Source organism: Rhincodon typus, chromosome 2 (genome assembly GCF_021869965.1).
Source record: "Rhincodon typus isolate 14 chromosome 2, sRhiTyp1.1, whole genome shotgun sequence".
NCBI classification, from domain to species: Eukaryota; Metazoa; Chordata; class Chondrichthyes; order Orectolobiformes; family Rhincodontidae; genus Rhincodon; species Rhincodon typus.
In genome coordinates, this window is record NC_063333.1 from 34,994,917 (window position 1) to 35,020,378 (window position 25,462).

The 25,462-nt window shown below is 39.7% G+C and overlaps 1 protein-coding gene across 1 annotated transcript in view; it reads right to left on the reverse strand.

Moving 5' to 3' along the window:
• The window catches only part of LOC109917859 (ATP-dependent zinc metalloprotease YME1L1), a 60,531-nt gene that overhangs the window by 22,940 nt on the left and 12,129 nt on the right, over positions 1-25,462 (reverse strand). The window contains exons 3-11 of the mRNA XM_048609541.1: positions 14,713-14,884; positions 10,908-11,009; positions 10,711-10,820; positions 10,479-10,629; positions 7,356-7,439; positions 3,950-4,032; positions 3,772-3,862; positions 1,771-1,923; positions 1,542-1,674 (exon numbers count right to left, since the gene is read on the reverse strand). Of these exons, the coding sequence (XP_048465498.1) occupies positions 1,542-1,674; positions 1,771-1,923; positions 3,772-3,862; positions 3,950-4,032; positions 7,356-7,439; positions 10,479-10,629; positions 10,711-10,820; positions 10,908-11,009; positions 14,713-14,884 (1,079 nt within the window). The remainder of the gene's footprint in view (positions 1-1,541; positions 1,675-1,770; positions 1,924-3,771; positions 3,863-3,949; positions 4,033-7,355; positions 7,440-10,478; positions 10,630-10,710; positions 10,821-10,907; positions 11,010-14,712; positions 14,885-25,462) is intronic.

Consider the following 25,462-nt stretch of genomic DNA (forward strand, 5'->3'; position numbering starts at 1 on the left):
GCATGTGTTACTTCCTCAAATAACTCCAATAAAGTTAGTGATTTCCTTTTCATAATTTGATTGATTTTGATTACTTTGAACTAATCCAAGTCCCCTATTATAACTTTACGATAGCTTCTAACATTTTTCTATGATGGTAAGCTAACTGTCCCTGCTTTGAGTAAAGGAGGTACATCTTCCAATCAAATGAGACCTTTTCCACATTAATGGCATTTTGGAAAATTAAAAACAATGTATCAACAAACTCATTAATCATTTCTTTTTAAGATGTAGGAAGAAATCAATCAGGTCATCACCCCATTATTCAAGAAGGGAACAAGAGAGAAAACAAGGAACTATAGACCTATTAGCCTTAGATCAGGAGTACGGAAAATGCTGGAATCTATTATAGAGGATGCGAAAAATATTCTGTGGGTTGATAATGATCTGATTGGCCATGGTCAGGTGGGGATTTGTCAAAGGGAAATTTTGTTTGACGAAGTTGAAGTTTTTTTTTGAAAATGTTACTGACAAGATTGATGAAGGAGAGTCATTAGATGTTGTATATTTACTTAGATTTTCAGATGGCTTTTAAACCAAGTCCCCTGCAGGAGGCTGGTTAGAAAAATTAAAGCATATGGGATAGGAAGTAATGTACTGGCATGAATTAACAATTGGCTAACAGACAGAACACAGTAAGGATAAATGGGTCATTCTCACATTGGCATGCTGCGACTAGAGCACCACCTCAATTTCAGTACTTGGGTCCCAGCTGTTCACAATACATATCAATGACTTGGAGGTGCACAGCAAATAGAATAGATCCAAATTTAAGGATTATACAAAGTCAAGTGGGAATGTCTGCTGTGAACAAGAGGTGAAGCAGCTTTAGGAGGAGTTGGACAGGCTTAATGAATGGCAAAACCATGGCTGATGGAATATAATATAAAAAAATGCGAGGTTATCCACTTTGGTAGATGAAACAGACATACAATATATACAGAATTCTTAAGTGGGAAGAGGTTGGTAAATGTAGATATACAAAGGGACCTATGTGTTCTTGTTGATAAGTTACAAAGGGTAATATGCAAATACAGCAAGCTATTAGGAAGACTAACGGAATGTAAGCTTTTATTTCATGAGGATTTGAATTAAGTAGTAGTGAAGTCTTGCTTCAATTGCATTAGAGCTTGGTTAGACTGCACCTGGAGTGTGGGAGTTTGGTCTCCTTACCTAGGCAGAGTATTGCCACCATAAATGGAGTGCAAAGCGTGTTCACCAGATTTGTTCCCAGATTGGACAAACTGGACCTATACTCTCTAGAGCTGCCATGGAAATCAGACGAAGTCAGAGCAGCTGTACATACAATATAGTAGACACCTGCTCTCTCTCAGCTCCAAACGTTGCCTTTCTCAATTTTCAGAGGTTACGATAATTTTCACAATACAACATAGGGTAAAAATGGGAAAAGTTTTTGGAAGCAATGCTACAAAAATGCCGATATAGCTGGGCCATTTCACGTCAAAGTTTACTTTTGGTAGTGTACTGGAACCATTTCTTACCCATCCATCTCTGCAAGTAGTTGATTTATGGTTTGTCTTGAATAGGGATGCATTGGTGATTCTATTCTCTTCCCACCAACAGAATCCAGCTCATCAATAAAGATGACACAGGGTGCATTTGCTTTTGCCTCCCCTAAAATACACAAAAAGAGCAAGTTAAGCAAAAAAGAAACAGCAATCGTCATAATTTTACTGCAAAACTTTCATTTTTATATGCCAGGACACATACTAAACAGATTTCTTATCCTACTTGCTCCAACACCAACAAACATTTCATCAAATTCTGATCCTGATGCATAATAGAATGGTACATCTGCTTCGCCTGCAACAGCTCTCGCAAGGAGGGTTTTCCCATTTCCAGGGGGTCCGACCAAAAGAATGCCTGAAATTAAACAGAATTGGACAATTCAAGTTCAAAGTCAAATAACATGTTACAAAATAAATGATATCAAAACCTTTAAACATATGTGCTTATACAGCAAACTTGGTTTTAACCAGCACCTGATCAACCAGCAAAAATTATATATCTTAAATACTGTGATCTACCATGATATCCGAGTATTTATGCTGTAAATAAAATATAACATGATGTGTATACCCCCTGCATTACGTTTCTATTACTTACCATGTGTTTTTACATGGATGTTAGATGTGTGTTGATGTTTTTACATAGATTTTTTTTTCATGTGATGTTAATGTCTCAAAGCTTCCCTTGGTCAGGATTTACTGCGGTTATGCATACCGCTTGATTATCCAGAACATTTCTATCAACTGCGTTCCTGGTCCCATAGATGCTGGTTAATAAATAGTTTACTGTACTAAATATTTCTTTAAAAACTACCCTACAAAATCAGAAGCATTAATCATGCACCAATAACCATATGCATATGCAAGTTTAAATAATCTGATGCCAGTAAAAATATTTCTACACAAATCATTTGAAATAATTCCCAAATCAATAGATAGCAATTCTTGAAGGCTATTAAGTCTCTTTCTCAGCTTGTTAATGTATTTTAGAAGAGAAAAGAACTTAAGGTGCTCATGGTAATGAATAAGCAGTAAACCAGCCCTCATTAAAACCTTGTTCCAAAAATGGACAAGGAGCTTAACTTTAGGTGAAGTGAGAGTGATTGACCTCAAAACCCTGGGCAGCATTTAACTTAGTGTGGAATCTAACAGCTTTAATAAAGTTGAAATCTAAGGGAATTAGAGGAAATTTTTGATTGAATGGAGTCAAATCCAGCACAAACCAATCGTCTCAGCTGTACGAGTTCCTCAGGACAGTGTTGCATCATAACCATTTTCAGTTCTTTCAGCTCAAAAATTAGAAATGTTCACTTGTGATTAAAGTGGTCAGTCCCATTCACAACGCTTCAAATAAATAGCAGTTCATACCCATGTGCAGTGATATTTGGATTACACTCAGGTTTGACCGATAAGTATCAAGTAACATTTATGCCAGACAAGTGTCAGGAATAATCATCTTAAAAAAAAACACTTTTTTTTCATGCTTAACACGGAGTTCTTCACCAAAATCCAAAGTGTTACCATTAACCAGAAACATAAATGAACTGGCTGCATAAATACTGCAGCAAATGACTATCCAAAGCCTATTATTTATAAAGGAACAAGCCAGGAGAGAGATGGAACATGCACCATTGCACTGAGTGCAACTCCAACAGTTGCTATAATTGATACCATCCTGGACAAAGCAGCCTAATTGATGAGTACCTTCCATCACTCTATCAATCTTCTGAAGCATTAAGTCCTTCTACTCCTTGCACACTATAGTTGCAGGGTGTATCACGTAAGATGCATTAAAGCAACTTACCAAGGCTTCTTTAAAGCCTAGAGCCTCCACCACCAAGAGCAAGAGATACCTGTGACTGCTTGCACAACAATATTCTGAGTCACACACTCTCCTGACTGGGAAACATATCACTAGTCAAAATCCTGGAGCTCCTTTCCTAATAGCACGGTGACATATGTTTCATCATCTGCTGCAGTTTAAACATAAATTATATAAAAGAATAATTAGAGATGGGTGATAAACGTTGGCCTTACCAATGATGTTAACATCCTATGAACTGATGATAAAACAAATTCTTCTGCACCACAATATTTACTCACTAGAAATAAACTTTTTTTGGAATCAGCTGTAAAGAAAGTATTTTTAGAAAATTGTGGTAATAAAAATGCATTGCTGAAGGTATAATTACCAGCTGCATACCTTTAGGTAGTTTGCCTCCTAATGCAGTGAATTTCTGAGGATTTTTCAGAAATTCCACTACTTCCTGTAGCTCCTGTTTTGCTTCCTCCACCTGGTGATGAATCATAAAAGCAATATTTGTAAATAAATCACTTAAAATTCAATATGCTTACAAAGAGTAGAAACATGTGTAACTTACCCCTTTCACATGTTCAAAGGTTACATTTTTCATCTGAATTGGGTCCACAGCTGCGTCCAGTCCTGATGTAGTGCGAAATCGTACTGTTGGAAAAGGAGGTATAAACTGAACTACTCAATCTATACAAACTTCCTCCTTAACAGCTTACTGAATCTAAAAACAAAAGTAAACTAGAAACAGTGGTGCTTGAAGTTTAATTCTATCACTGTTTTGCTCATGATTCACAAAGAACTGAGCAGTGCAACACAACTGAATACCTTTGTAGAATACAATGCGAATTTCACAGAGTAAACAACTTTAAAACAAGTAATTGACATGAATGCACAAGTTGACATGATAGAGAGGATTAAAAAGGCTATTTTATATTACTATCGGGCAAAGCTTCCTAACCTGAAAGTTAAAGTCTCACACTAATTACAAATAAAAGGACCAAGAGCTTGACTGAATTGCACACTGTTTCATTTTACAAAACACTGAATAAATTTGAATTTTTCAACTATAAACATGAAAGATCTGAGTCAGTAGGGTCAACCCGATTCGAGTCAGCTTTATTTTAGTTCATTCATGGGTCGTGGATGTTGCTGGCTAGGCCAGCATTTTATTGCCCATCCCCAACTGTTCAGAGGGTAGTTAAGAGTTAACAACATTACTGTGGGTCTGGAGTCACATGGAGGCCAGATTGAGAAAGGATGGCAATTAACTTCCCTAAAGTACATTAGTGGACAGATGTGTTTTTCTGACAAGCAACAATATCTTCATGGTCATCATTAGACTCTTAATCCCAGAATCTTATTGAATTCAAATTCCACCATCTGCCACAGTGGAATTTGACCCCAGGTCCCAAGAACATTACCTGGGTCTCTGGATTCTCAGTCCCTAAGCCATTTAACCTCTGAGAAATTTTGCAGGGATTTAAAGTAAAAGTTATGTTTTACAAAAAACACAGTAGCTTAGATTTCAAGGTATGAGCAGTTTACTTTTCCCTGCATGAGTTCAATTCATTTTCAAATCCAATACATATGACATTCTCAAATTTTATTCTAAACTTGTGGCAAGTGGATGTCACTGGCTGGGCCAGCATTTAATGCCCATTCTTGGTTACCCTTGAGGTAGTGGTGGTGGACTGCCTTCTTGAACTACTGCAATCCATGTGCTGCTGGTAGATCACAATACAATTAGGAAGGGAATTCCATGATTCTGACCCAATGACACCGAAAGAACAGCGATACATTTTCAAGTCAAGAGGTGAGTGGCTTGGAAGGGAATTTGCAGATGGTGGTATTCTCATATGTCATCTGTTGTCCTTGTTGTTCTAGGTGGAAGTGATGAGTTTGGAAGGGACTATCTAAGGAGTTTTGGTGAATTTCTGCAGTGCATTGTGTACATGGTACAGAGTGCTGCTACTGAGCAGCAACGTTACAGGAACAGGATGTTTGTGGATCCGGGGCCAACCATGTGAGCTGCTTTATCCTGGACGGTTTCAAGCTTCTTGAGTGCTGCTGGAAATGCATTCATCCAGGCAGGCGGAGCATATTCTATCATACTCCTGACTTGTGCCATGCAAATGGTGGACATTGGGGAATCAAGAGGCCAGTGACTCAGTGCGGGATTCCTAACCTCTGACATGCTCTTATAGCCACTGTGTTTATGTGGCAAATCCAACTGAATTTCTGGTCAACGGTAATCCCCAGAATGTTGATAGTGTGAGATTCAGTGATACTAACACCAATGAATATCAAGGGTTGATGGTTAGATTTGTTCTTATTGGAGATGGTCATTGCCTGGCATTTGTGAGCCACTAATGGTTCTTGTCATTTTTCAGCCCAAGCCTGTATATTGTCCAGGTCTTGTTGCATTTGGAACACTTCAGTATATGAGCAGTCACAAATAGCTCTGAACACTGGGGATGCTTGCCAATGATGCACAATCTAACCTTACGATGGACGGTAAGTCATTGATGAAGCAGTTGAAGATGGTTGGCCTGAGGATACTATCCTGAGGAATTCCTGCAAAGATGTCCTTCCACTGAAATGACTGACAACCACAACCACAGCCATCTTCCTTTGAGCCTGGTATGACTCCAACCAGCTGAGAGTTTTCCCTCAATTCTCAGTATTGGGACAGCACTTTGATGCCACACTCAGTCAAATGCAGCTTTGATGTTGAGGGCAGTCACTCTCACCTCTGTCGATGTTTGAAACAAGGCTTTACAGACTTGTGGTCAGGAGCTGAGTATCCCTTGCAGAACCCAAACTGGGTCTCACTGAGCAGATGCTGCTTGACTGCATTGCTTATGACACTTCCTATCACTTTACTGACAATCGAGATTGTCCATTCATGGGACAGTAACTGGCTGGGTTGGATTTGTCATGCTTTGTGTGTACAGGACATACCTGGGCAATTTCCACATTGTCAAGTATATGCTAGTGCTGTAACCTGGCTGTAATTTTGAGAGACTAAATTCTAATTTTAATTGTTTTATAGAAGTGGGACTTGTATTTATTGGAGCAACATACCATTATAATCTTGTTTTATTCAGAAATAGTTAGTAGTTAGAAGGGGTTTATTCGCTTTGTTAATAGTTTAGTTAATTTGTTCGCTGTTAAGTTAGATAAATAAATAGTTATTTGTTGATTATAAAAAGCGAATGTCAGGACTTTATAACAAGTGACCTATTGAATTACCAATATCTTTGACCAGATAATCTGGATATTTAGAGACCAGATACACCCTGAAAGATGTTCATTGAGACCTAACAGAATTCCTAATGCACTCAGTGTGCAGTGACTGCTTGCAAAGTTTAAACTTCCAATGGGCAGTTACCCTGCATTAAAAAGGAGGCATGGCTTCTGTGAGGATTCACTTCAATGTTACCTACGTGGCTTGCCAGACTGCATCTACTGGTTTGGAGGCACCACTGGAAGTTGGACCTGAAAAGTCCTGGGAAGGTAAGTAGACATTTTAGATGTGGGCATTTTTAGATGTTAAAGGGCATCAAAGTGTAAGGGTAGAAAAATGGGAAAATGGTATTAAAATAGAAGATTAGCCACGATCATACTGAATGACACAGCAGGCTCAAAAGGGCTAACAGCCAACCCCTGCTCCGAGTAGTTATGTTTTGTTTGGGAAGTGTTGGAAATGAGATTTCAATCCAAATCAGAAGATTTGGGTCCTTGTTTTCACCATGAAATAAGCAGAGACTGTTGAAAATACAGATAATACTATACACACCATGAACTCACTCCTCTTGTACACAAAGTATGCATCAATACTTCCAAATACATACATACAAGCACATTAATGAATTGGTCAGCAAAATGATAGGTTAAGAACCCATAAATTCTTTTTTTAAATTGTGTATGGTTCAAAACTACAAAAGCAAAAAAAAATGTCACTGAAATATTACCAGATAAGAACGGAGTCCTGGATAGGCCATAAATCCCAAGCAAGAGAAGGAACAGAAGAACCAGTCTTGTTCTTCTTAAAGAGTCTGTAGCAAGCAGAAATTAAAAAAAAGAGAATGGTATTAATTAAACAGGAGACTTTTCTTCGAGGTACCAGCTAGTACAGTACTTTTGAGAATACCAATAGAACATTCCACAAATCATTTATAATGTTTTACACCTGTAGTTACCAACATGAGCTTTGTTATTTTCTGTCTTAATCCAAGGTTCTACTAATTCATATTTTCAGAACTACTATTCTGTATGCAAATTGCACACTTTTAACTTACTGCATCTTTTAAAGTACTTTAACATTTTCTCATTAGCCTTTTTCTTTTTATTATGCATATTTTAGTAATACTAAGTTTTAAAGTTCCAAATTAAATCTGTATTTTCTAATCTTTGCTTCACTATTTCATTCAAATGAAAATGGAATTACAAGTCAAGTCAGGTGTAGCAGGATGGAGAAGTTAGGTAGCACAATTACACATGTTAGGAAAATTGGGTTTAGCAGAGTATAGTCTGTATAGATCAGATGGGCACTGTGGGAGGGCCACTATGATCAAAGACCAAAAACAACTAATTGTTTGGGATGACTGCTCACAGATAATCTTCAACAATTGCAAAGAGCTCAGAGTTTATCACAAAAGATTAGGACCATCTGTTCAGTTATTTCTGCTATTTTCCTTCTTTCTTATAGTCCACTGGGCCAAACTTTTCCGAAGGATCATGACCTATCTCCTCCTCACCGCTTTCTAGTTTCTGTCCCATCACACCCTCTGGAAACTTGCCTTAATCAAGAGATGCATCTTAGTCTCCTTACAGTATTTCTTTTAAACTGGTAATCATCCACGTTAACTATAATCAATCTCTGCACACCCCAATCCAATTTCTTTAAACATAATGCAACTTCACACTTTAGCTCAAACCTTTCTGAAATCCTCAACTATGTCTTTATTACTTGTCAACTTGACCAATCCTATGGCAGCCTGGCTAACCTCCCATAATCACAAAAGTTTCAGCTTATCCAATGCCCTGCTATCCACGTTCTAATTCACCAAATATCATTCCCCATCACCCATGTGCTTTGCAATCTCTGCAGGCCGCTAGTTCAGAACTGTCTCTATTAAAAATTCTCATCTTTGCTTTCAAATATGTCCTTACCTCTGGGTCCTTGCTTCTAGATATTTTTAAACAACCTGTTCAGAGACGTTGAGATACATTTTTGTTGTTGAGTTATATTGGGCTACGGTATTTCAGTTGTTTAGAATGGACCAATCAGAATTCTAACTCCTACAAATTTGAGCTCTACAGTTCTCATAGTAATATTCTTAAATGGTAGATTGTAAGCATTGGAAACACATTTGAAAAGCTGCAGAAATAGTCAATATGTAGAAATTCAAAATGTATATAAAACATACATACAAATTAACAGTGTACTTTTTCTCTTCCCTAGTTTATTTATTATTCCATACGACCATAGGAATGTAAGATATAGTAGCCAAATTAGGCCATTCAGCCCATCACATCTGCTCATACTTATCTATAATCCCTCTTTTGCCTTTTGTTATGAATGGATTCAGATTTTAGGTTCTCAATGTGTTCACATTCAAATGGTCTGCAACACTATCTTTCATGAAATATTTGGTAAAGCAATCTCCAGCTGCCATTTATTTTTAGCGTCAGATTTGAATTTGTTCTTACTTCAAACTTTTTTTCTCAATTTAACTTGCATCCTGGAAATAAATGACGCCACTATTGAACCCACATGGTTCTAGTCATAAATTTTTACAAGATATAAACACTATTCCAGTCGTACAGACACCCATATATTCCTCCTCTTCCAATGCATTGCAGGTTATGTGGCCTATGCTATTTATTCTAATACCGAAAATGTCATTAATTATGTTTATATTTTCGGGCTTCACAGTGGCCCAGTGGTTAGCACTGCTGCCTCACAGCACCAGGGACCTGGGTCCGATTCCAGCCTCAGGCGACTGTCTGTGTAGAGGTTGCATATTCTCCCCATGTCTGCATGGGTTTCCTCTGGGTTCTCAGGTTTCCACCCACAGTCCAAAGATATGCAGGTTAGGGGAACTGGCCATGCTAAATTGCCCATAGTTGCCAGGCATGGTAGATTAACCATGGGAAACGCAGGGTTACAGAGATAAGGGTATGGGTGGGATGGTCTTCAAAGGGTCGGTGTGGACTCGATGGGCTGAATGGCCTGCTTCCACACTGTAGGGATTCTATGCTTCCAAAATCCGCTCACCCTTCAACTAACACAGTCCATTTCAGATTCCATACTCTGCAGTCAGGAAGTCTCCCTCTATCGATGGAGTTTTTATGAGCACTGAAAGCAAGCCCACCAACTCCCAGTTACTTCCAGTATGCCTGTTTTCTAACAGAATTCTAAACACTTTAGCAGGTCTCCCAATTTTTCAGTATTTGCTCTGATGACTACTTCGTTACCAGAAGTTCAGAGATGTGTCACTTTTCTCTTTCCAGGGTTCCACTTTGAGGTGATCAACTGGGCTCAATTAGATTTAATTACATTTTTTTCTTTATTTTTATTATTATATTGGATGTGGTAATGCTGGCAATTGTTGCTGATTCATTGATTAGCCCCTTAGGCTAGTTAGAAGGCAGTTAAGAGTCAGCCACATTGTTGTTGGTCTGAATTCAAGTCAGTCAGCCCAGGTAAAAATGTCACATTTCCTTCACTAAAGGGGAACAACAATTGACATTGATTTCTTGGTCACCATTAGGCTAGCTTTTTGATTCCAGATATTTACTGAATTCAGTGTCTCAATTGATCATGATAGGATTCAAACCCATGTCTCCAGAACATTAGCTTGGAATCTAAAGCACTAACATTACCTTTATGCCACTGCCTCCCCTTTGCTATGCTTTTGCCTTGACCTGAACATTGGGTGTGTATGGTCAAATAACGTTCATGATATCCATATGAGAGATCAACTGAAAAGCTTTACTTTAAGAGAAAATAGTCACAAACAACACTATGATTGTGCCAAGAATATCATTTCAGCTTGAACGCAGAAGAGAAATTATTGATCCTGACTTACCATTTGTCCTCTGTGTAAGAGCTTGTGCTTTTAGGAATCCCTCTGCAAAGCCAGTTTTAAATGCATCTTGGTGTGCCTCAGGAATGTTTTTTGTTTTTATCAAGCTGTCCAAATTCTCAACCTCTCTTCCTCGATCTCTTAACAGAAGCCCCTATAAACAAATGTGTAAACATCACTATCTTGTTCGAAGAGGAGGCTTTGTTTCAATAAGTAAACTAATATCTCTGCTTACCTTCATAAAAGAAGAAGGAGCAATACTTTCCGATTCAACTAAATTATCTGATACTGCCAGCCTCCTTGCTCTTGACCTTAGAGTCTTAAAGCCACGAATTTGCTCTTGGACTTAAAAGGATGATCATTCGTTAGTACCACTACACATTATTGGTAATTTTCATGCAAGAATCAGCACTTAATACCTGGAATACATACTTGGACAGAGATGAAGCTTGGAACATAAAGTCTGTAGTGGCCTGGGATATTGTCGAGAAAGCTGAGATGCACGTAGCACATTGAAAATGTTGCTCGAAAATCCTAAAAACAGAACTGATACTTAAATGCCCATATTGATGAATTATCAGTGCAATTAAGTTGAAGCATCATTGTTGAGCGTAAGAGTACAGGGTTAGTTATTATGGTTTTTGTTTTGTCGGGTGGGGGGGGGGACAGACTTAACAAATAAGAGATTTTTCGAACAGTAATATTCTGTCATTTCCACACAAATAATAATGTCTAGGAGCATGGATTAAAAACTGACAATTATAAAACATTTAAAATAGATCAGAGCCTTAATTATCCTTACTGTGTTAAGTGCTTAATTTTCAGTGATTTAGGAGCAGAAAACAAGAGCATACTACTTTTGTCAGCAAGATCACCTGATCTTGTAATAGCTGATTAATTGATTTTTACACTCTCAAAAGACCTGCCTATATTTGCCACTTGTTAGATTTGCTCAAAAAAGCTGCCTACAAAGGATTAATAGACCCTCGAACATCTATTTACTGTACATAACTGGTTTGTTGCACTGAGCATTCCCTGTTATTTGTGTATAGTCTTTTTTTCAGGGCTGGCACATTCATGTCTGCTGTGCAGCTGTGCACATTACAGAAACATTGCACAGCATACCACTTACTGAAGTTACTGAAATTAAGTGATGAGGGATAGTGTGGAAAGACAGGAGTTGAAATAACAAGTTGGCTATAAGCTTGTTGAATGGTGGAGCATACTTTTATTTCTTATGTACTCTAAGAGTCATAAATTTTGAGTAATTCAGAAATTCTGATATCTTTCATTTTGTTACTGGGTAGAGTACTTGTGGAATGGGAGGCAGGAAATTAGAATTTGGTGTTTGTAAAATGCTAGGGGGAAAGCCTTGCGTGGTCCCTTTAAAAGATCATGTGTTTTTTCTGTGCTTAGAGTTTTTTTAAAAAAAGTCTGTGAGCAGCAGCTTGAAAGTTTGCAAGCACACAGCGAGTACCCAAGTTGAAACATCAAAAGGCCGCACAGTTAGCAGGTCAAGCAGCAGTTTTTACCAAAACATGTTTTCAATTTAGCCAATCAATTTGAACCGAGCACTTAGATACCAAAAACCAATTAAATTTAAATCTGATAGTTTTTACAACATAGCACCAAATCCTTTTGTAAAAATTTGATACAAGAATAAAGGTATAAAAGAAGGGGCAGTTGGGCAAAGACTGAAGAGCCAATTGCCATCCACCACAGTTAACAGCCATCATCTCTTGAGAGAGAATCACTGGCTCTCACAGACTCCAAGTCTTAGAGAAGGCGACATTTAAAAGAACAAAAGATACCCACGGCACAACTAGTGAATAAGAATCTACAGAGAAGGCACAGTGTGTTCTGGAAGACTGTAATCTCCAGACACTAAATTCTACGTTTTTTTAATTTTGTATAAATGGGAGTTGTAGTTACTGGAACAGCATACTATTACAATCTTGTTTTATTTGGAAATAGTTAGTAGTTCGAAGGGATTTATATGGTTTGTTAATAGCTTAGTTAAATTGTCCACTGTCGGAGTTAGATAAATAAATTGGTACTCATTGATTGTGAAGTGAGTGTTAGGGGTTTATTTTTTTTAAACCACTAGAAGTTGCTGAAAGGCAGGTACACCAGTTTTCACACTTCTTTTACAGATTATAGGGCAAGGGGCTCTTCTTTGAGTGCTTAGGTTTTAGTTCTCAGAGTGGGGTCAACCTCCGCTTTATAACAATTCTACATGCCATTAGGGTAATCTCCTCTATTCTGAGGAACCAAGGAGCTGCTCTATTTTTAAAATGTAAGAAAGATTCAGAATTTTAGAGAAAATGAAATTACCTACGCAATTGTATGAGCTAACCAATACTAAAAATTGAAAAGACTTTACACTGCATTATCAAGTTATTGCTGGCTTCTAAATAATCCCCATTACCAGTCACTTGTACATTGTGTGAAATATATTGCCTCCAACAGACACCACTTCTAAGGCCTTGTCTAATGTTTGACTTACACGCTCACCCTCCAGCATGGATCCATGACAACTACCCCCACACTTTGGCCCTCACACCCTCTCCTTCCTCCCACAACAGGGAGGAGGACCCCTTGTTCTCACCTACCATCCATACCAGCATCCACATCCAGAGGATCACTAGCCACCATTTCCATGACTTCCAGTGGGATGCCGCCACCGCCAGACACATATTCACCTCACCACCCTTGTCAGCCTTCTAAAGGGGCTATTCCTTCTGGGGCAACCTGGTCCGTTCCTCCTTCATTCCCAACACATACCCCACACTCTCAGGGCACCTTATCCTGTAAATGCAGATGGTGTAACACCTGCCGGTTTACTCTCTCTCTCCTCAGTATTCAAGTGCCCAAACACACCTTCCAGGTGAAGCAGTACTTTGCCTGCACTTCACTACATCTAGTTAATGGTGTTTGCTGCTCACAATGTGGTCTCCTCTACACGGGGGAAATGAACAGCATACTGAGTGATCAATTGGCAGAGCACCTATGTTAATCTGCAAAAAATGACCGAGTTTCCACTTTCCACAGATTTTCTGAAGAAGAGTCTAGGCCCGAAATGTCAGCTTTCCTGCTCCTCTGATGCTGCTTGGCCTGCTGTGTTCATCCAGCTCTACACCTTGTTATCCGAGTTTCCACTCATCTGCCACTACAATATACCACCATGATCCCTGGCCACTATCTCTGTCTCATGCTTGCTGCAATGCTTCAGTGAAGCTTAGCACAAACTGGAAAACTGCACCTCATCTCCTGTTTGGAAACCCCTCAGCCGTCTGGACTCAATATTGAGTTTAACAAAACATGGGCTTGGAGCAACTTTTCCCACGTCGTTACCCCAATCCCCACACACAAGGAACAAAAACACTGACAAAGTGTCACCAGACCTGAAACGTTAACTCCGATTTTTCTTCACAAATGCTGCAAGATCTGCAGAGCTTTTCCAACTACTTCGGTTTTTGTTCCTGATTTAGAGCATCCGCAGTTCTTTTGGTTTTTTTAGTATTTAACTCACTATCACTCACGTGGCCTTGTTATCACATGACATATCATTCACAACATACCATTAGGAGCTGACCTTTACCCAGTTCTTTGTCTGCCCAACTGTCTGTCTCTCTCTCTCTGTGGGCTCTATCTCCACTTATCATTTACTCCCACCCCAGCCCGGCATCCCTCTGCAAACTACCACTACAATGAAGGGCCACTGGACCTAAAACGTTAACTCTGCTTTCTCTCCACAGTCGCTGCCAGACCTGCTGAGTTTTTCCAGCAGTTTCCATTTTAGTTTCTAGTTTTCAGCTTCCACAGTTCTTTCTGTTCTTCCACTACAAGAAAGTGTGGTTTATTAAGCCCCTCAGAGATAGGAAGAACTGCCGATGCTGGAGTCAGAGATAACACAGTGTGGATCTGGAGGAGCACAGCAGGCCAGGCAGTATCAGAGAAGCAGGAAAGCTGACGTTTCGGGTCGGGACCCTTATTAAGCCCTTGTTGTTGCACAGCCAAGGTCAACTCAGTACACATTGCAAAATGAATATAGCTGCCAAATCTGCAAGTACTTACAACATCATGCTTCTCCAAAGGAACAGTTTAAAAAAATGCTCTCTCATAAGTCTGGGCTTCATAATTATTGGTGTGGTAAGAAGAAAGGTGGCTGTAAACTGAGACATTTAATACGGCAGAGTTGGGACAACAGGGCAAGATGAAAATAATTATTACTGACCATATTTATTTTCAAAAAAAGACTGTGATGAAACGTGGGAGATTTGCCAACATGATGACTGTTCAGTATTTGAATCAGTTGGAGACAAACATGGGAGCAATCTGTCTGTCAATTCAGTTAGTTGGCTGGTTTTCAAATCAGATAATCCAAATTCCCGTAAGTTAAGAACAGGCTGAAAGAAAAGGTCAAAAAAAATTTAATGACAATTCACTAACATTGCTTAACAAAATGTTTTGTCATAACAACGGATCGAATCTCCAAAGTACAAATGGACATATTGTTTAATTCCAATGTGTGTGTGTGTGTTTGTGCGCACACATGCATGTTCGTGGTCTGACAGCCTAGTGTGTTGTGAAGGTCAGATTTGAGAACAGCTATTAAACACCCTTGCAACTGGTAAAGAAGGGAAAAATTAGACTCGCTCTAATACCGTCAGTCAGCCACTGTAGAAAGGAACGAGGTCAAAGGAATTTCAATCAAATTGCAAAGAGAAGAATGTTGAAACTGACTGTTCAGCCACCAACATAAATATTACAGTGGATAGTACTGGTAACTATAACAATGTTTGACTATCTACTCTACTTGAATGACTCAGAAACCAATCAGTGTTTTCTATTTTAAATTTTAATTTTTTGGACTCCCTTCTTATTCCTAATTTGTGTATCCTTGTTCCATTATTATTTCTTTGTGAGTGTTGTAACTAAAACACACCACTTTGGTTAAATGAAGAAAGCCTGGTTAGATTGACTCATTTGGAAACAAATTAATTTGCTCCGGGAGAAACATATCCTTGTTTTTAATTAACCTACTTACAACCAACTAAGAGGCGAGGTAAATAAACAAGGGGAACCAGTTTCTCTCTCCTGGCCCAGGAGCTTAACAATCTAAGGTATTCTGTCTGGAAATGTAAACAACTGGAGAACTTCATCAGGAGACTGGTCATAACAATTTTATACTATTTAATAAATGCAAATATTGCACCACCAACATCACTACTAAAACTGCAACAGAAATGATCTTTTAGCCCAATTCATCGCAATATATCATCGTTTCAAACATTAGGCAAATATTTTAGTAAACAAAAGTACACTTTCAGTTTAACACAGTCATGAAATAGAGATGTGTAGTTGTTAGAAAGAACTATAAAGAGATTAGTTGGCAGGAGTGCTGAGTTCAGAGCCACAAAACCAATAGGAATTGGTGAAAAGAGAATACATTTGCTTGGAACGTGTTAAAGATTTACATGCTTTAGATTGCATCTTGAGGGATAGAAAGATACAGAGCCACGCAAGCTTGGAGAATAAGTTTCCAAATTGGGTTGCGAGATAAAGATCTACTGGGGTGCAGATACACAAATCATGAGCACCAGCAGAGGTTAACAAGGCAATTAAAATTGCAAATGATTCATCGAGTACATTTCTAGAAAGAAATGCAATGGAAAGCCATGAGGTTGTGTTAACCTTGTCTGAAATCTTGGTTAATCCACACTCGGTGAACAGAAGAGACAGACAATGAACAAGGGGCAAAGGAGAAAGACTTACTAAAACAATAACAGACTTGAGATTGTACCCATCAGAAAAAATTAAACAGATTGAGGTTCTTCCATCTTCAAACAAAAGACTGAGGTGTAGCCTGATAAATGCCTTTCTGAAAAAGTAATGTCTGCAACTGGACATTGGGATCTTGCGAAAGCCCAGGTACAGTTGATTCCATGGGAACTGCCTGGGAAACTGTAGTTTCCAATGGGCAATTCCCTGCATGTGGAACCCACCAATAAAAAAATCCCCTTAACAGAGGATGCAGAGGTTTCAAGAGACACTCCTCACCAACCAGCCTGACCTCCCAGGTCCCAAATATTATGTCAGTGTTCATTAGTGAGAGGGATGATATTAATGTATAAAAAGAGAGAAGGACTGTGACATGATTTTAAAAATTAGCATAGACAGAGAGGAAGTTTGACTGTCTGACAGGCTTAAATGTAGATAAATCTCCAGACCATAATGAAATGTATCCCAGGCAAGGGAGAAAATAGCAGAGGCACTTGGAATCATTTTCAATATCTCTCTGGCCACAGTATAGAATTGGAGGACAGCCAATGTGGTACCGTTATTCAAGAAGGAAGCAAGGTTAAAGCACAAAAACACAGGCCAGTCAGTCTAATTTCAGTGGTGGGGCAACTATTGCAAGCAATTCTGAGGGGGCAGAATCAATCTGCATTTGAATAGGCAGAGATTAATCAAGAACAGTGAGCACGGCTTTGTTAAGGGGAGGTCAGCTTCAGACGAAATGGTTGAATCTTTGGAATAGATGACCAGATGTGTAGATGATGGCAATGCATTTGACATAGTCTACTTGGACTTCAGCCAGGCTTTTAGTAAGGTCCGGCATGGGAGACTTACACCAAAGATAAGATCCCTTAGATTCCAAGGAAATTTGGCTAACTAGATCCAGAATAGGCAGGGTTGCAGGAAGCAGAGGGCAATACTTGAGGGGTGATTAGATGCCTGCGTGCAGTGGGGTCTACAGAAACCAGTGTTGGGACCCTTGCTGTTTGTGGCATATGATGATTTAGTCTTGAATGTAAGTAGGTTGATCAGTAAGTTCAAAGATGATATGAAAATTGATGTAATGGTAGATATTGAGGAAGATAACCTTCAACTTGTCAGATGGGCTGATCAAAACAAGTGAATCCTTCCAGAAGTAACAAGAGGAAGACTGGCCACTTAGCAGATGAAGCCTGGACACTCTCCAGGTCTCACCACATATGAATACAGACTGTTTCAACATCTGAGCAACAGCAGATGATTCTGAAATTATACCATCATCAGTGAGCAACCCATGTGACCTTACGAAGGAGGGATGGTCATTGATGAAGAAACTGACGACGTTTAAGCCTAACCTAACTTGAGGAACTGGCACCTTTGTGGCACAGTGGGAGCATCCACAACTCTGGACCAGGATGCCGGGCTTCAAGTCCCACTTGCTCCAGTGTCATAGCAACTCTGAACAGGTTGATTAGAAAATAAAAAAAAATCCTGAGGAATTCCTGCAGTAATGTCCAGGGGATAAGATGCCTGACTTCCAACAACCAACGCCACCTTTCTTTGTGCTTGGTATGACTCCAGACCAGCAGACAATCCATCAACTACGTCCTTTAGGACTTAGCTTGATCAATTGTGGTGCTACACAAGCACTCCTACAATTCCTTTCTTTGTGCTGCCAAAATATCCAACATCTTTAAATATCTAGGTCTCAGTCACAGTTACTTTGCAACTGAAGCTCTGTAATTGCTATCGTATATCTAATTATTTTTGAGAGAGAGACCAATTCATTGACTTAAATTCATTGCAATTCATTGCATTAAAATAAGGAGCCTTTAATTGTGTCTTTTTTTGTATTTTTCCCTATTCTGATTTTATTTGCTGGTAACTCTTACATTTGTATGCTTAGTCCCTTCCTATCACACTGTGGTGAGAGTGTATGGTAGCAATACAGACAAAGTGAAAATTTGTGGCTCAGGTTGTAGATGCAGTTGTTCGCTAGCTCGCCACGCCGGTTGTCCTGTGGGGTGCAGACATTTCGTTACCCTTTTACGCAACATCATATGTGCAACCTCAAATCGAAGTGTTGATGTTCTGTTTCCTTCTGGATTTATATGATTCTATGGTGTGATTGTCTTGTGGCTTCACGTTCTGTTGTTTTAGCAGGAGTCTGCATACAGGGTATATTCCTATGTGTTTGTTTATGGAGTCCTGTGTTGAGAACCAAGCTTCCAGAAATTCCCTTGAATGTCTGGTGTCCGCTTGTCCCAGTATGGTCACTTTGTCCCAGTCGAACTGATGGCCCTCATTGTCTGTGTGTATTGAGACAAGTGAATATTAGTCATGTCTGTTTGCTGCCTGCTGGTGTTCATGTACCCAGGTCGTCAGTTTCCTCCCTGTTTGTCCAATGTAATGTTTATTGCACTTGCTGCACAGTATTCTAAATATCACGTTGGTCTTGTTTACTGTCAGTATGTGGTCTTTAATCTTTGACAACATTTGGCGCAGTGTTGCTGTAGGTTTGTGTGCAATCATGATCTTATGCAATCTTAGGAGTCTAGTGGTAATTTCGGATATATTTTTGGTGTAGGGTAGCGTTGCTAGTGTCTTCTGTTGTACTGTGTCCTTTGACTGTTGTTTGTGTCGTAGGAATATGTGGACAAAGCTTCTTGGGTATCCGTTGTCAGTGAAAACTGTGTGTAGGTGTTCCTCTTCCATTCTCTAGAGTTCTGGGGTATTGTAGTGTGATGCGGCTTGTTTAAATAGTGTCTTGATGCAGCTCCGTTTGTATATGGTGGGGTAGTTGCTATTGAAGTTAAGGATTTGGTCCACGTGTGTGGCCTTCCTTTATACTCAGGTCCGGAATTCGCCATTAGTCAGTCTCTCTACCGTTATGTCTAAGAATGGGAGCTGTTTGTTGTTTTCTTCCTCCCTATTGAAATTTATGTTTGTGAAGATGTTGACAAGCTGATGGGTTTTCTTCTAGTTTTGTGTGTTTGATTATTACAAATGTGTCGTCCACGTAACTTACCCACAGTTTCGGTTGGATTATAGGAAGGACTGTGCATTCCAATCTCTGCATCACTGCTTCTGCGATGAAACCAGAGATGGGTGATCCCATCAGTGTGCCGTTGATCTGTTTGTATGTCTATCCATTGAATGTGGTGTGTTCTGAGGCATGAATCTAGCAGTTTCAGTTAGCTGTCCTTGCTGAGGTTCAGTATCGGTGCTCCTGGTCCGTCTAGTAGTATGGCTAGTGTCTCTCTGGCTATCGGTATGTCAATGGACGTAAACAGTGCTGTAACATCGAAGGAGATCATGATTTGTCCTCATCGATTTTCGTGCCCTTCAGCTGTGCAAGAAATTCTTGGGCCGAACGGATTGAATGTGAGGATCCACTAATCAAGTGTTTGAATCTCTGTTGTAGTTCCCTCACTACGTGTGCCTGGAAAGGAGACTATTGGTCTGAGTGGTATTCCAGGTTTGTGTATATTGGGGAGTCTGTAGAAGCGGGGACTGTTTGAGCCAACGGGTTTAATTCTGATGTAGTCGGTGTTGGTGATCTCTCCTGTATGTTTAAGTTTTGATGTCTGGGTTGGCCTGTTCCCTAGATGTGGTTTGGGGTCTGTCACCAACTGTTGGTAAGTGGTTGTATCTGCGAGTAGTGCCAATGCTTCCTCAATGTGGTCTGTTCTGTTCAGATCCATGGCCACTTGTCCTTTGGCCACTGGTAGGACTGTGATGTTTTTATCCTTCTCTAGTCCTTCTAGGGCCTTTCTCTTCACTGTGCTGAAGGTGTCTGATTTGTGTTTACAGTTAAGTGCTGGGACTACAGTTTGTCTGATGGTCTATTGAATTTCATCAGTGAGTCTATTGGTTTTCAGTGTTGACTCTATTGCTGCTAAGAAGTCAGTTTTTCTCGTGTCCCTGAGGTTGTAATTAAGTCCGTGTATCAGGAAGGCTTTTTCTGTGTCTGTGAGTTGTCTTTTCAATAGGTTCCTTACTCATGTGTCTACTCTGTTCATGTTGTGCTGGTGGATTAGTCCGGTTAGTTTCTCCTGCAGGCCAAGTCTTTTTCTTATTCTGGTTCTCTGTTTTATTGTGTTAATGGTTCGTTCCAGTGTTATGGTCCATAGTTGGTTGGTCAAGTTCTGGTACAAAGATTTTTGGCGTTCAATTTCCCTTCATATCTGTGGAGGCAGTTTGGGGATCTGTAATCATTGCCCGTAGTCTCCTGTGGCCATTTTGCTCTGCTATTCTTCTTGGTTGAGAGTGGTTTAGTGGTGGCTTGTATTTTACGCTGTGAGGTTCCTGAGGCATTCATGAAGGCACCATCTGGCAGTAAAAAGACTTGACCAATATTCACATGCCTCAATGCACACAGACAACTAGGGCCATCAGTTCAACTGGAACAAAATGATCATACTGGGACAAGCGAATACCAGACATACAAGGGAATTTCTAGAAGCCTGGTTCTCAACATGGGACTCCATTAACAAACACATAGAAATAGACTCCGTATACAGACTGCTGCTAAAACAACAGAACCAGAAGCGACAAGACCATCATACCAGAGGATCATATAAGTCCGGAAGGAAGCAGAATACCAACGATTTGATTAGAGGTCGCACAGATGATGTTAGCTAGAAGATTAACGAAACGTCTGAACACTACAGAACAACCGGCTTGGCAAACTAACGAACAACTGCTACCATACACTGTTGCCTTCTCTTCTCCCTTTAACTTTTGAAATCACCACTCACATAGGGTCTCTGTAACTCTAGTTATACAATTCAATAGTAATTGATCCAACCTGGTTTGGGTAAATGTCATCCAATAGTGCAACTCCCTCTTTCCCCAATAATCGCCCCAGTGCCTTGTCAATCAAAATCCAATTTTCCTGCATCAATCTTTGAACCATGCATCTGTGATCTGATTTATCCTGTTTTAATTTGCTCATGGCTTTGATTCTAGTTCATGGTGGTCCTGATTTTTAATTTAGTTTCTAGTTATGCATACTCCTTCAGCAGGACGTCTTTCCAGTCATATCTATATCATTGGTATTTACATGCAATCCGTCAAAGGGACCCTTCCCCTTCCATTCCAAGTTCCTCCAGCCCTGAGGAAAAGTCCTTAGCCCTGGCATCAGGCAGGGAAGAACACCTTCCAAGTTGACATCCAAGGGTGCAGACAACAGTAGCTAGTCCCTTCTATACATCCCCTTCAGCTACATTCTTCCATCCCCACTGAATGGTCTCCTGCACCACAGTGTGTTTGCACGTGCAAGCACATGCACAAGTGCCCATGTGTGCATGTTGACAGTTTGTTTATCTGCCTTGCAGTCCCCACTCTCATCTAAGAGCCACAAAGCAGCTTGTCAATTGAGAGAGTTAAGTTGTCTCTATTGCTATCTTCTGGAGCTCAATACCTTCCTCTATTTCAATCGTGCTTGGGCCCTGTCCACAGACTAAAAATCTAAAAAGTGCCTAATCTAACAGGTGTGACTGCCTCCTGGAACAATGGTTCCAGTTAACTTTAACAATGTTCTATATGTAGGTTGACATATGCTGTATTTGGACTCTCACAGATGAATTAGAATTCAACAATATCCTCTTAAACAACAAAGTACTTACATTGGCACAAGACAACAGTCAAACATTTGCCAATGAGTTTTTTTCTGAATAACTGTCATACACCATCTGTACCCAAAAACACATCTTCCATAGAGTGGTGAGATCACCACCAAGGCATTTCCTTTGCATATACACAAAGCTGGATTTTCACAAGGCATTACTACCTTTTTTATTACATTTGAGATTTCAGATTTAAAGTTAACAATTGAGATAGGGTTTGACAGCAACCACTACATTTCTCACCATACTTTAGCTTCCAAACATATCCGGTCTCAGGCTTGAGACTCTACATATGTTTGCAAAGAATCTATTATGTTAGTGATTTCAAGGTTTTGTAGCTCCTTTAAACTGCTCTTACCCATCTTGCAGCCTCCTCCACTCTCCATCCCCTTTGCAGCCTATTTCTTCCTCCTTATCCCCTTGGCAGCCTCCTATTGCACCCCTCTCTCTCTATAGCCTCTTCTTCCTTGTATCTTTTTTCTACTCTCTTCATGTCCCCTTGTTTCTTCCCTACCTCCAAGAGATGAAATTCCCATTCACAGAAAATGGGAGCAGGAGTAATGCTATCCATGACATTCTCAGCATCACAGATGCTCCTCAGTGAGTCCACCCACAGCTCCAGCTCTGAAAAGCTGCCAGGCAGTGGCTGCAGATGGTCACAATTCCTGCACATGCAGCCATCAGGAACACTGCAAGCGTCTCTTATTTCCCACATTGTGCATGAGGAGCGCACCACAGGTCTGACATCTCCATGACTTCTCTCCAAATTGAGCAAGTAAGATTATGCTCTTTGAGAGAATTTAATTAAGATAGGGACCTCCTTTTGGTTCAAACACTTCTATTGTAATTGAAAGCCCCTACCTTTACTTAAGTTAACATATTATACTTTAAAAAGTGTAAGAAAATACTCTGTTGGTACAATTACAACACTTAAAAGGCATTTGGATGGGTACATGAATAGGAAGGGTTTAGAGGGATACAAGCCAAGTGCAGGCAAATGGGACTAGATCAGTTTAGGATATCTGGTTGGCATGAATGAGTTGGACCGAAAGATCTGTTTCTGTGCTGTACACCTCTAGGACTCTGAGTAGGCCATTCAGCCTTTTGGGCCTCCTCAGCCATTCAATGTGATCATGGCATATTATCCAACTCACAACCCTCTTCCTGTGTTTCTTTGGTCCCTTTAACCCTAAGAACTATAGATATATCCTTCATGAAAACATCCAATGGTAAGGCCTCAACCATTTTCTGTGGCAGAGACTTCCACAAGCTTAACACACACTGTGCCCTCATCAAAATCATTAATAAATAGTGATCCAAGTACTGATCCGTGCAGTACTCCATTAGCCACTGGCCGCCACTTGGAAAATGACCTGTTTATTCCTACTTTGTTTTCTGTCTGCCAACCAATTCTCTATCCACGTAAGTATGGAACTCCCAACCCCATATGTTTCAGTTTTGTATGCTAATCTCTAATATGGGACATTACTGAAAGCCTGAAAGTCCCGGTAAACCATATCCACTGACTCCCACTTATCAATTCTATTAGTTATATCTTTGGAAATTCCAGATTATTTGTCAAGCATGATTTTACTTTCGTAAATCCATGCTTACTCTGTTCAATCAGGTTGTCCAAGTGCACTATGATTAAACTCTTTTGTAATGGACTCTAGCATTATCCCCAGTTATAATTCACTATTTTCTCGCTATTTCATTTTTTAAAATAGCGGGGCTGCATTAGCTAACCTCCAACCATAGGATCTATTCCAGAGTATATAGAATCTTGAAAGATCCCACTAATGTGTCCACTATTTCTAGGGCCACTTCCTTATGTACTCAAGGATGTAGATTATCATGCCCTGGGGATTCATCAGTCTTCAATCCCATCAATTTTCCTAATACAATTTTCCTACTAATACCAATTTCCTTCAATTTCTCCTTCTCACTTGACCTTGTGTTTCCCAAAAATTTTGGTACATTATTTGGATCTCATTTGTGAAGACAGAATCAAATATGTATTTAATTAGTCTGTTATCTCTTTAATCCCCAATATAACTTTCCCTATATCTGATTGTGAGGAGCCTACATTTGTCTTCATTAATCTCCTTCATTTCACAGTTCCCAGGCCTCAGTATCCCCATCAATAGGCCTCTCTGGTGATTCACTCACTTAATTACCTTCTTTCCTTCCGTATTTGCCCGGCACCTGTCACAGGCAATTTCTCTCCCAATTTTACTGCTGTTAGTCCCTTACGAGGCTATCAGCAGCTAGAACAGCACAGAAACATAAGTAGCTCCTTAGAAATTCTATCCATTCTACTTATGGGACTAGTTTTCTGATTTGTCAGCCCTCTGAATTTTGAGTTTTTTTGGGGGATTTCGGGGCAGCATCACTCACTGTCTCTGTTCAAAAGAACCACATATACTAATTTGAAGGCATAAAAGTGGCATTTTTTAAATTTGTTCAAAGGATGTTGCTGGGCCAGCATTTCCTGCCCATTCCTAATTGCCCAGCGAGCAATTAAGCACATTGCTGTGGGTCTGGGATCACATGTAGGCCAGACCAGGTAAGGATGGCAGATTTTGATCCCGAAAGGGCAGAAGTAAACTGGATGAGATGTTACAACAATCAATGGTGGTTACATGGTCATCATAGGTTAGCTTTTTTGTAAGCAGTGTAGAAAGAAACACAAAATTACAAAAGAGGTTTTGATAGATAAAGAAACTAAAATTCATTTGCTAGTTTTTGCCCAATGCCGTCAAGCATAAGGTTATCCAACTTGAACTTAAAAAGGATATTGCCAAGGTACTTTCTAAATGGTGAAAATATTGGAGATCCAGGTGCATAAATCCTTATATACCAAGAACAGATGCAAAAAAAAAATCAAGAAAGTAGAAACCATGCTTCAACTATCAAAGCCCTGATTGGTCTACACCTGGACTGTGCCAGAAGTTTTGAACAGCAAGGAAGCAAATGTTAGTCTTGGAAGGAGTGCAACACAGATTTACCAAATCTATACCTGGACTCAAACTCTAATTACAAGGTGAGATCATACCAGCTAGCATTGTATTCAGCTGGAATTTAGAAGGTTAAGGGGTGATTTAACTTAAAAGTTTAATGTTAGTCAGGGGGTAGACAGACTCAACAGAAATGATTGCTGCTGGGAGTCAAGCATTGGGGCACAGTCTAACAATTAAAGCCCTAACTCTCAGAGATGAAATTAGGAAACAATTCTACATGCAAAGGGTGATAGAAGTTTGAACTTCTCAAAAGGTAGAAGCAGTGACTGACACAGGACCAAAAACTGAGACTAACTGATTTTTGTTAAATCAAAAATATTAAACGATAGGCGTCAGGGTAGATAACCAGAGTTCAGTCACAAATCAACTATGACCCCACTGAATCGTTGAATAGGCTATAAAGACTAAATGGCCTACTCCTGTTACTGCGTTCCCAAGACCTAAACAGGTAACACCAGCTATGGGGAGAAATTTGCATGGCAAGGAGCTTGCTAAACGTTGCGATTGAGAACACAAAATTGGCTTATTAGACACGGTGCAAATTTTATTTCACAGT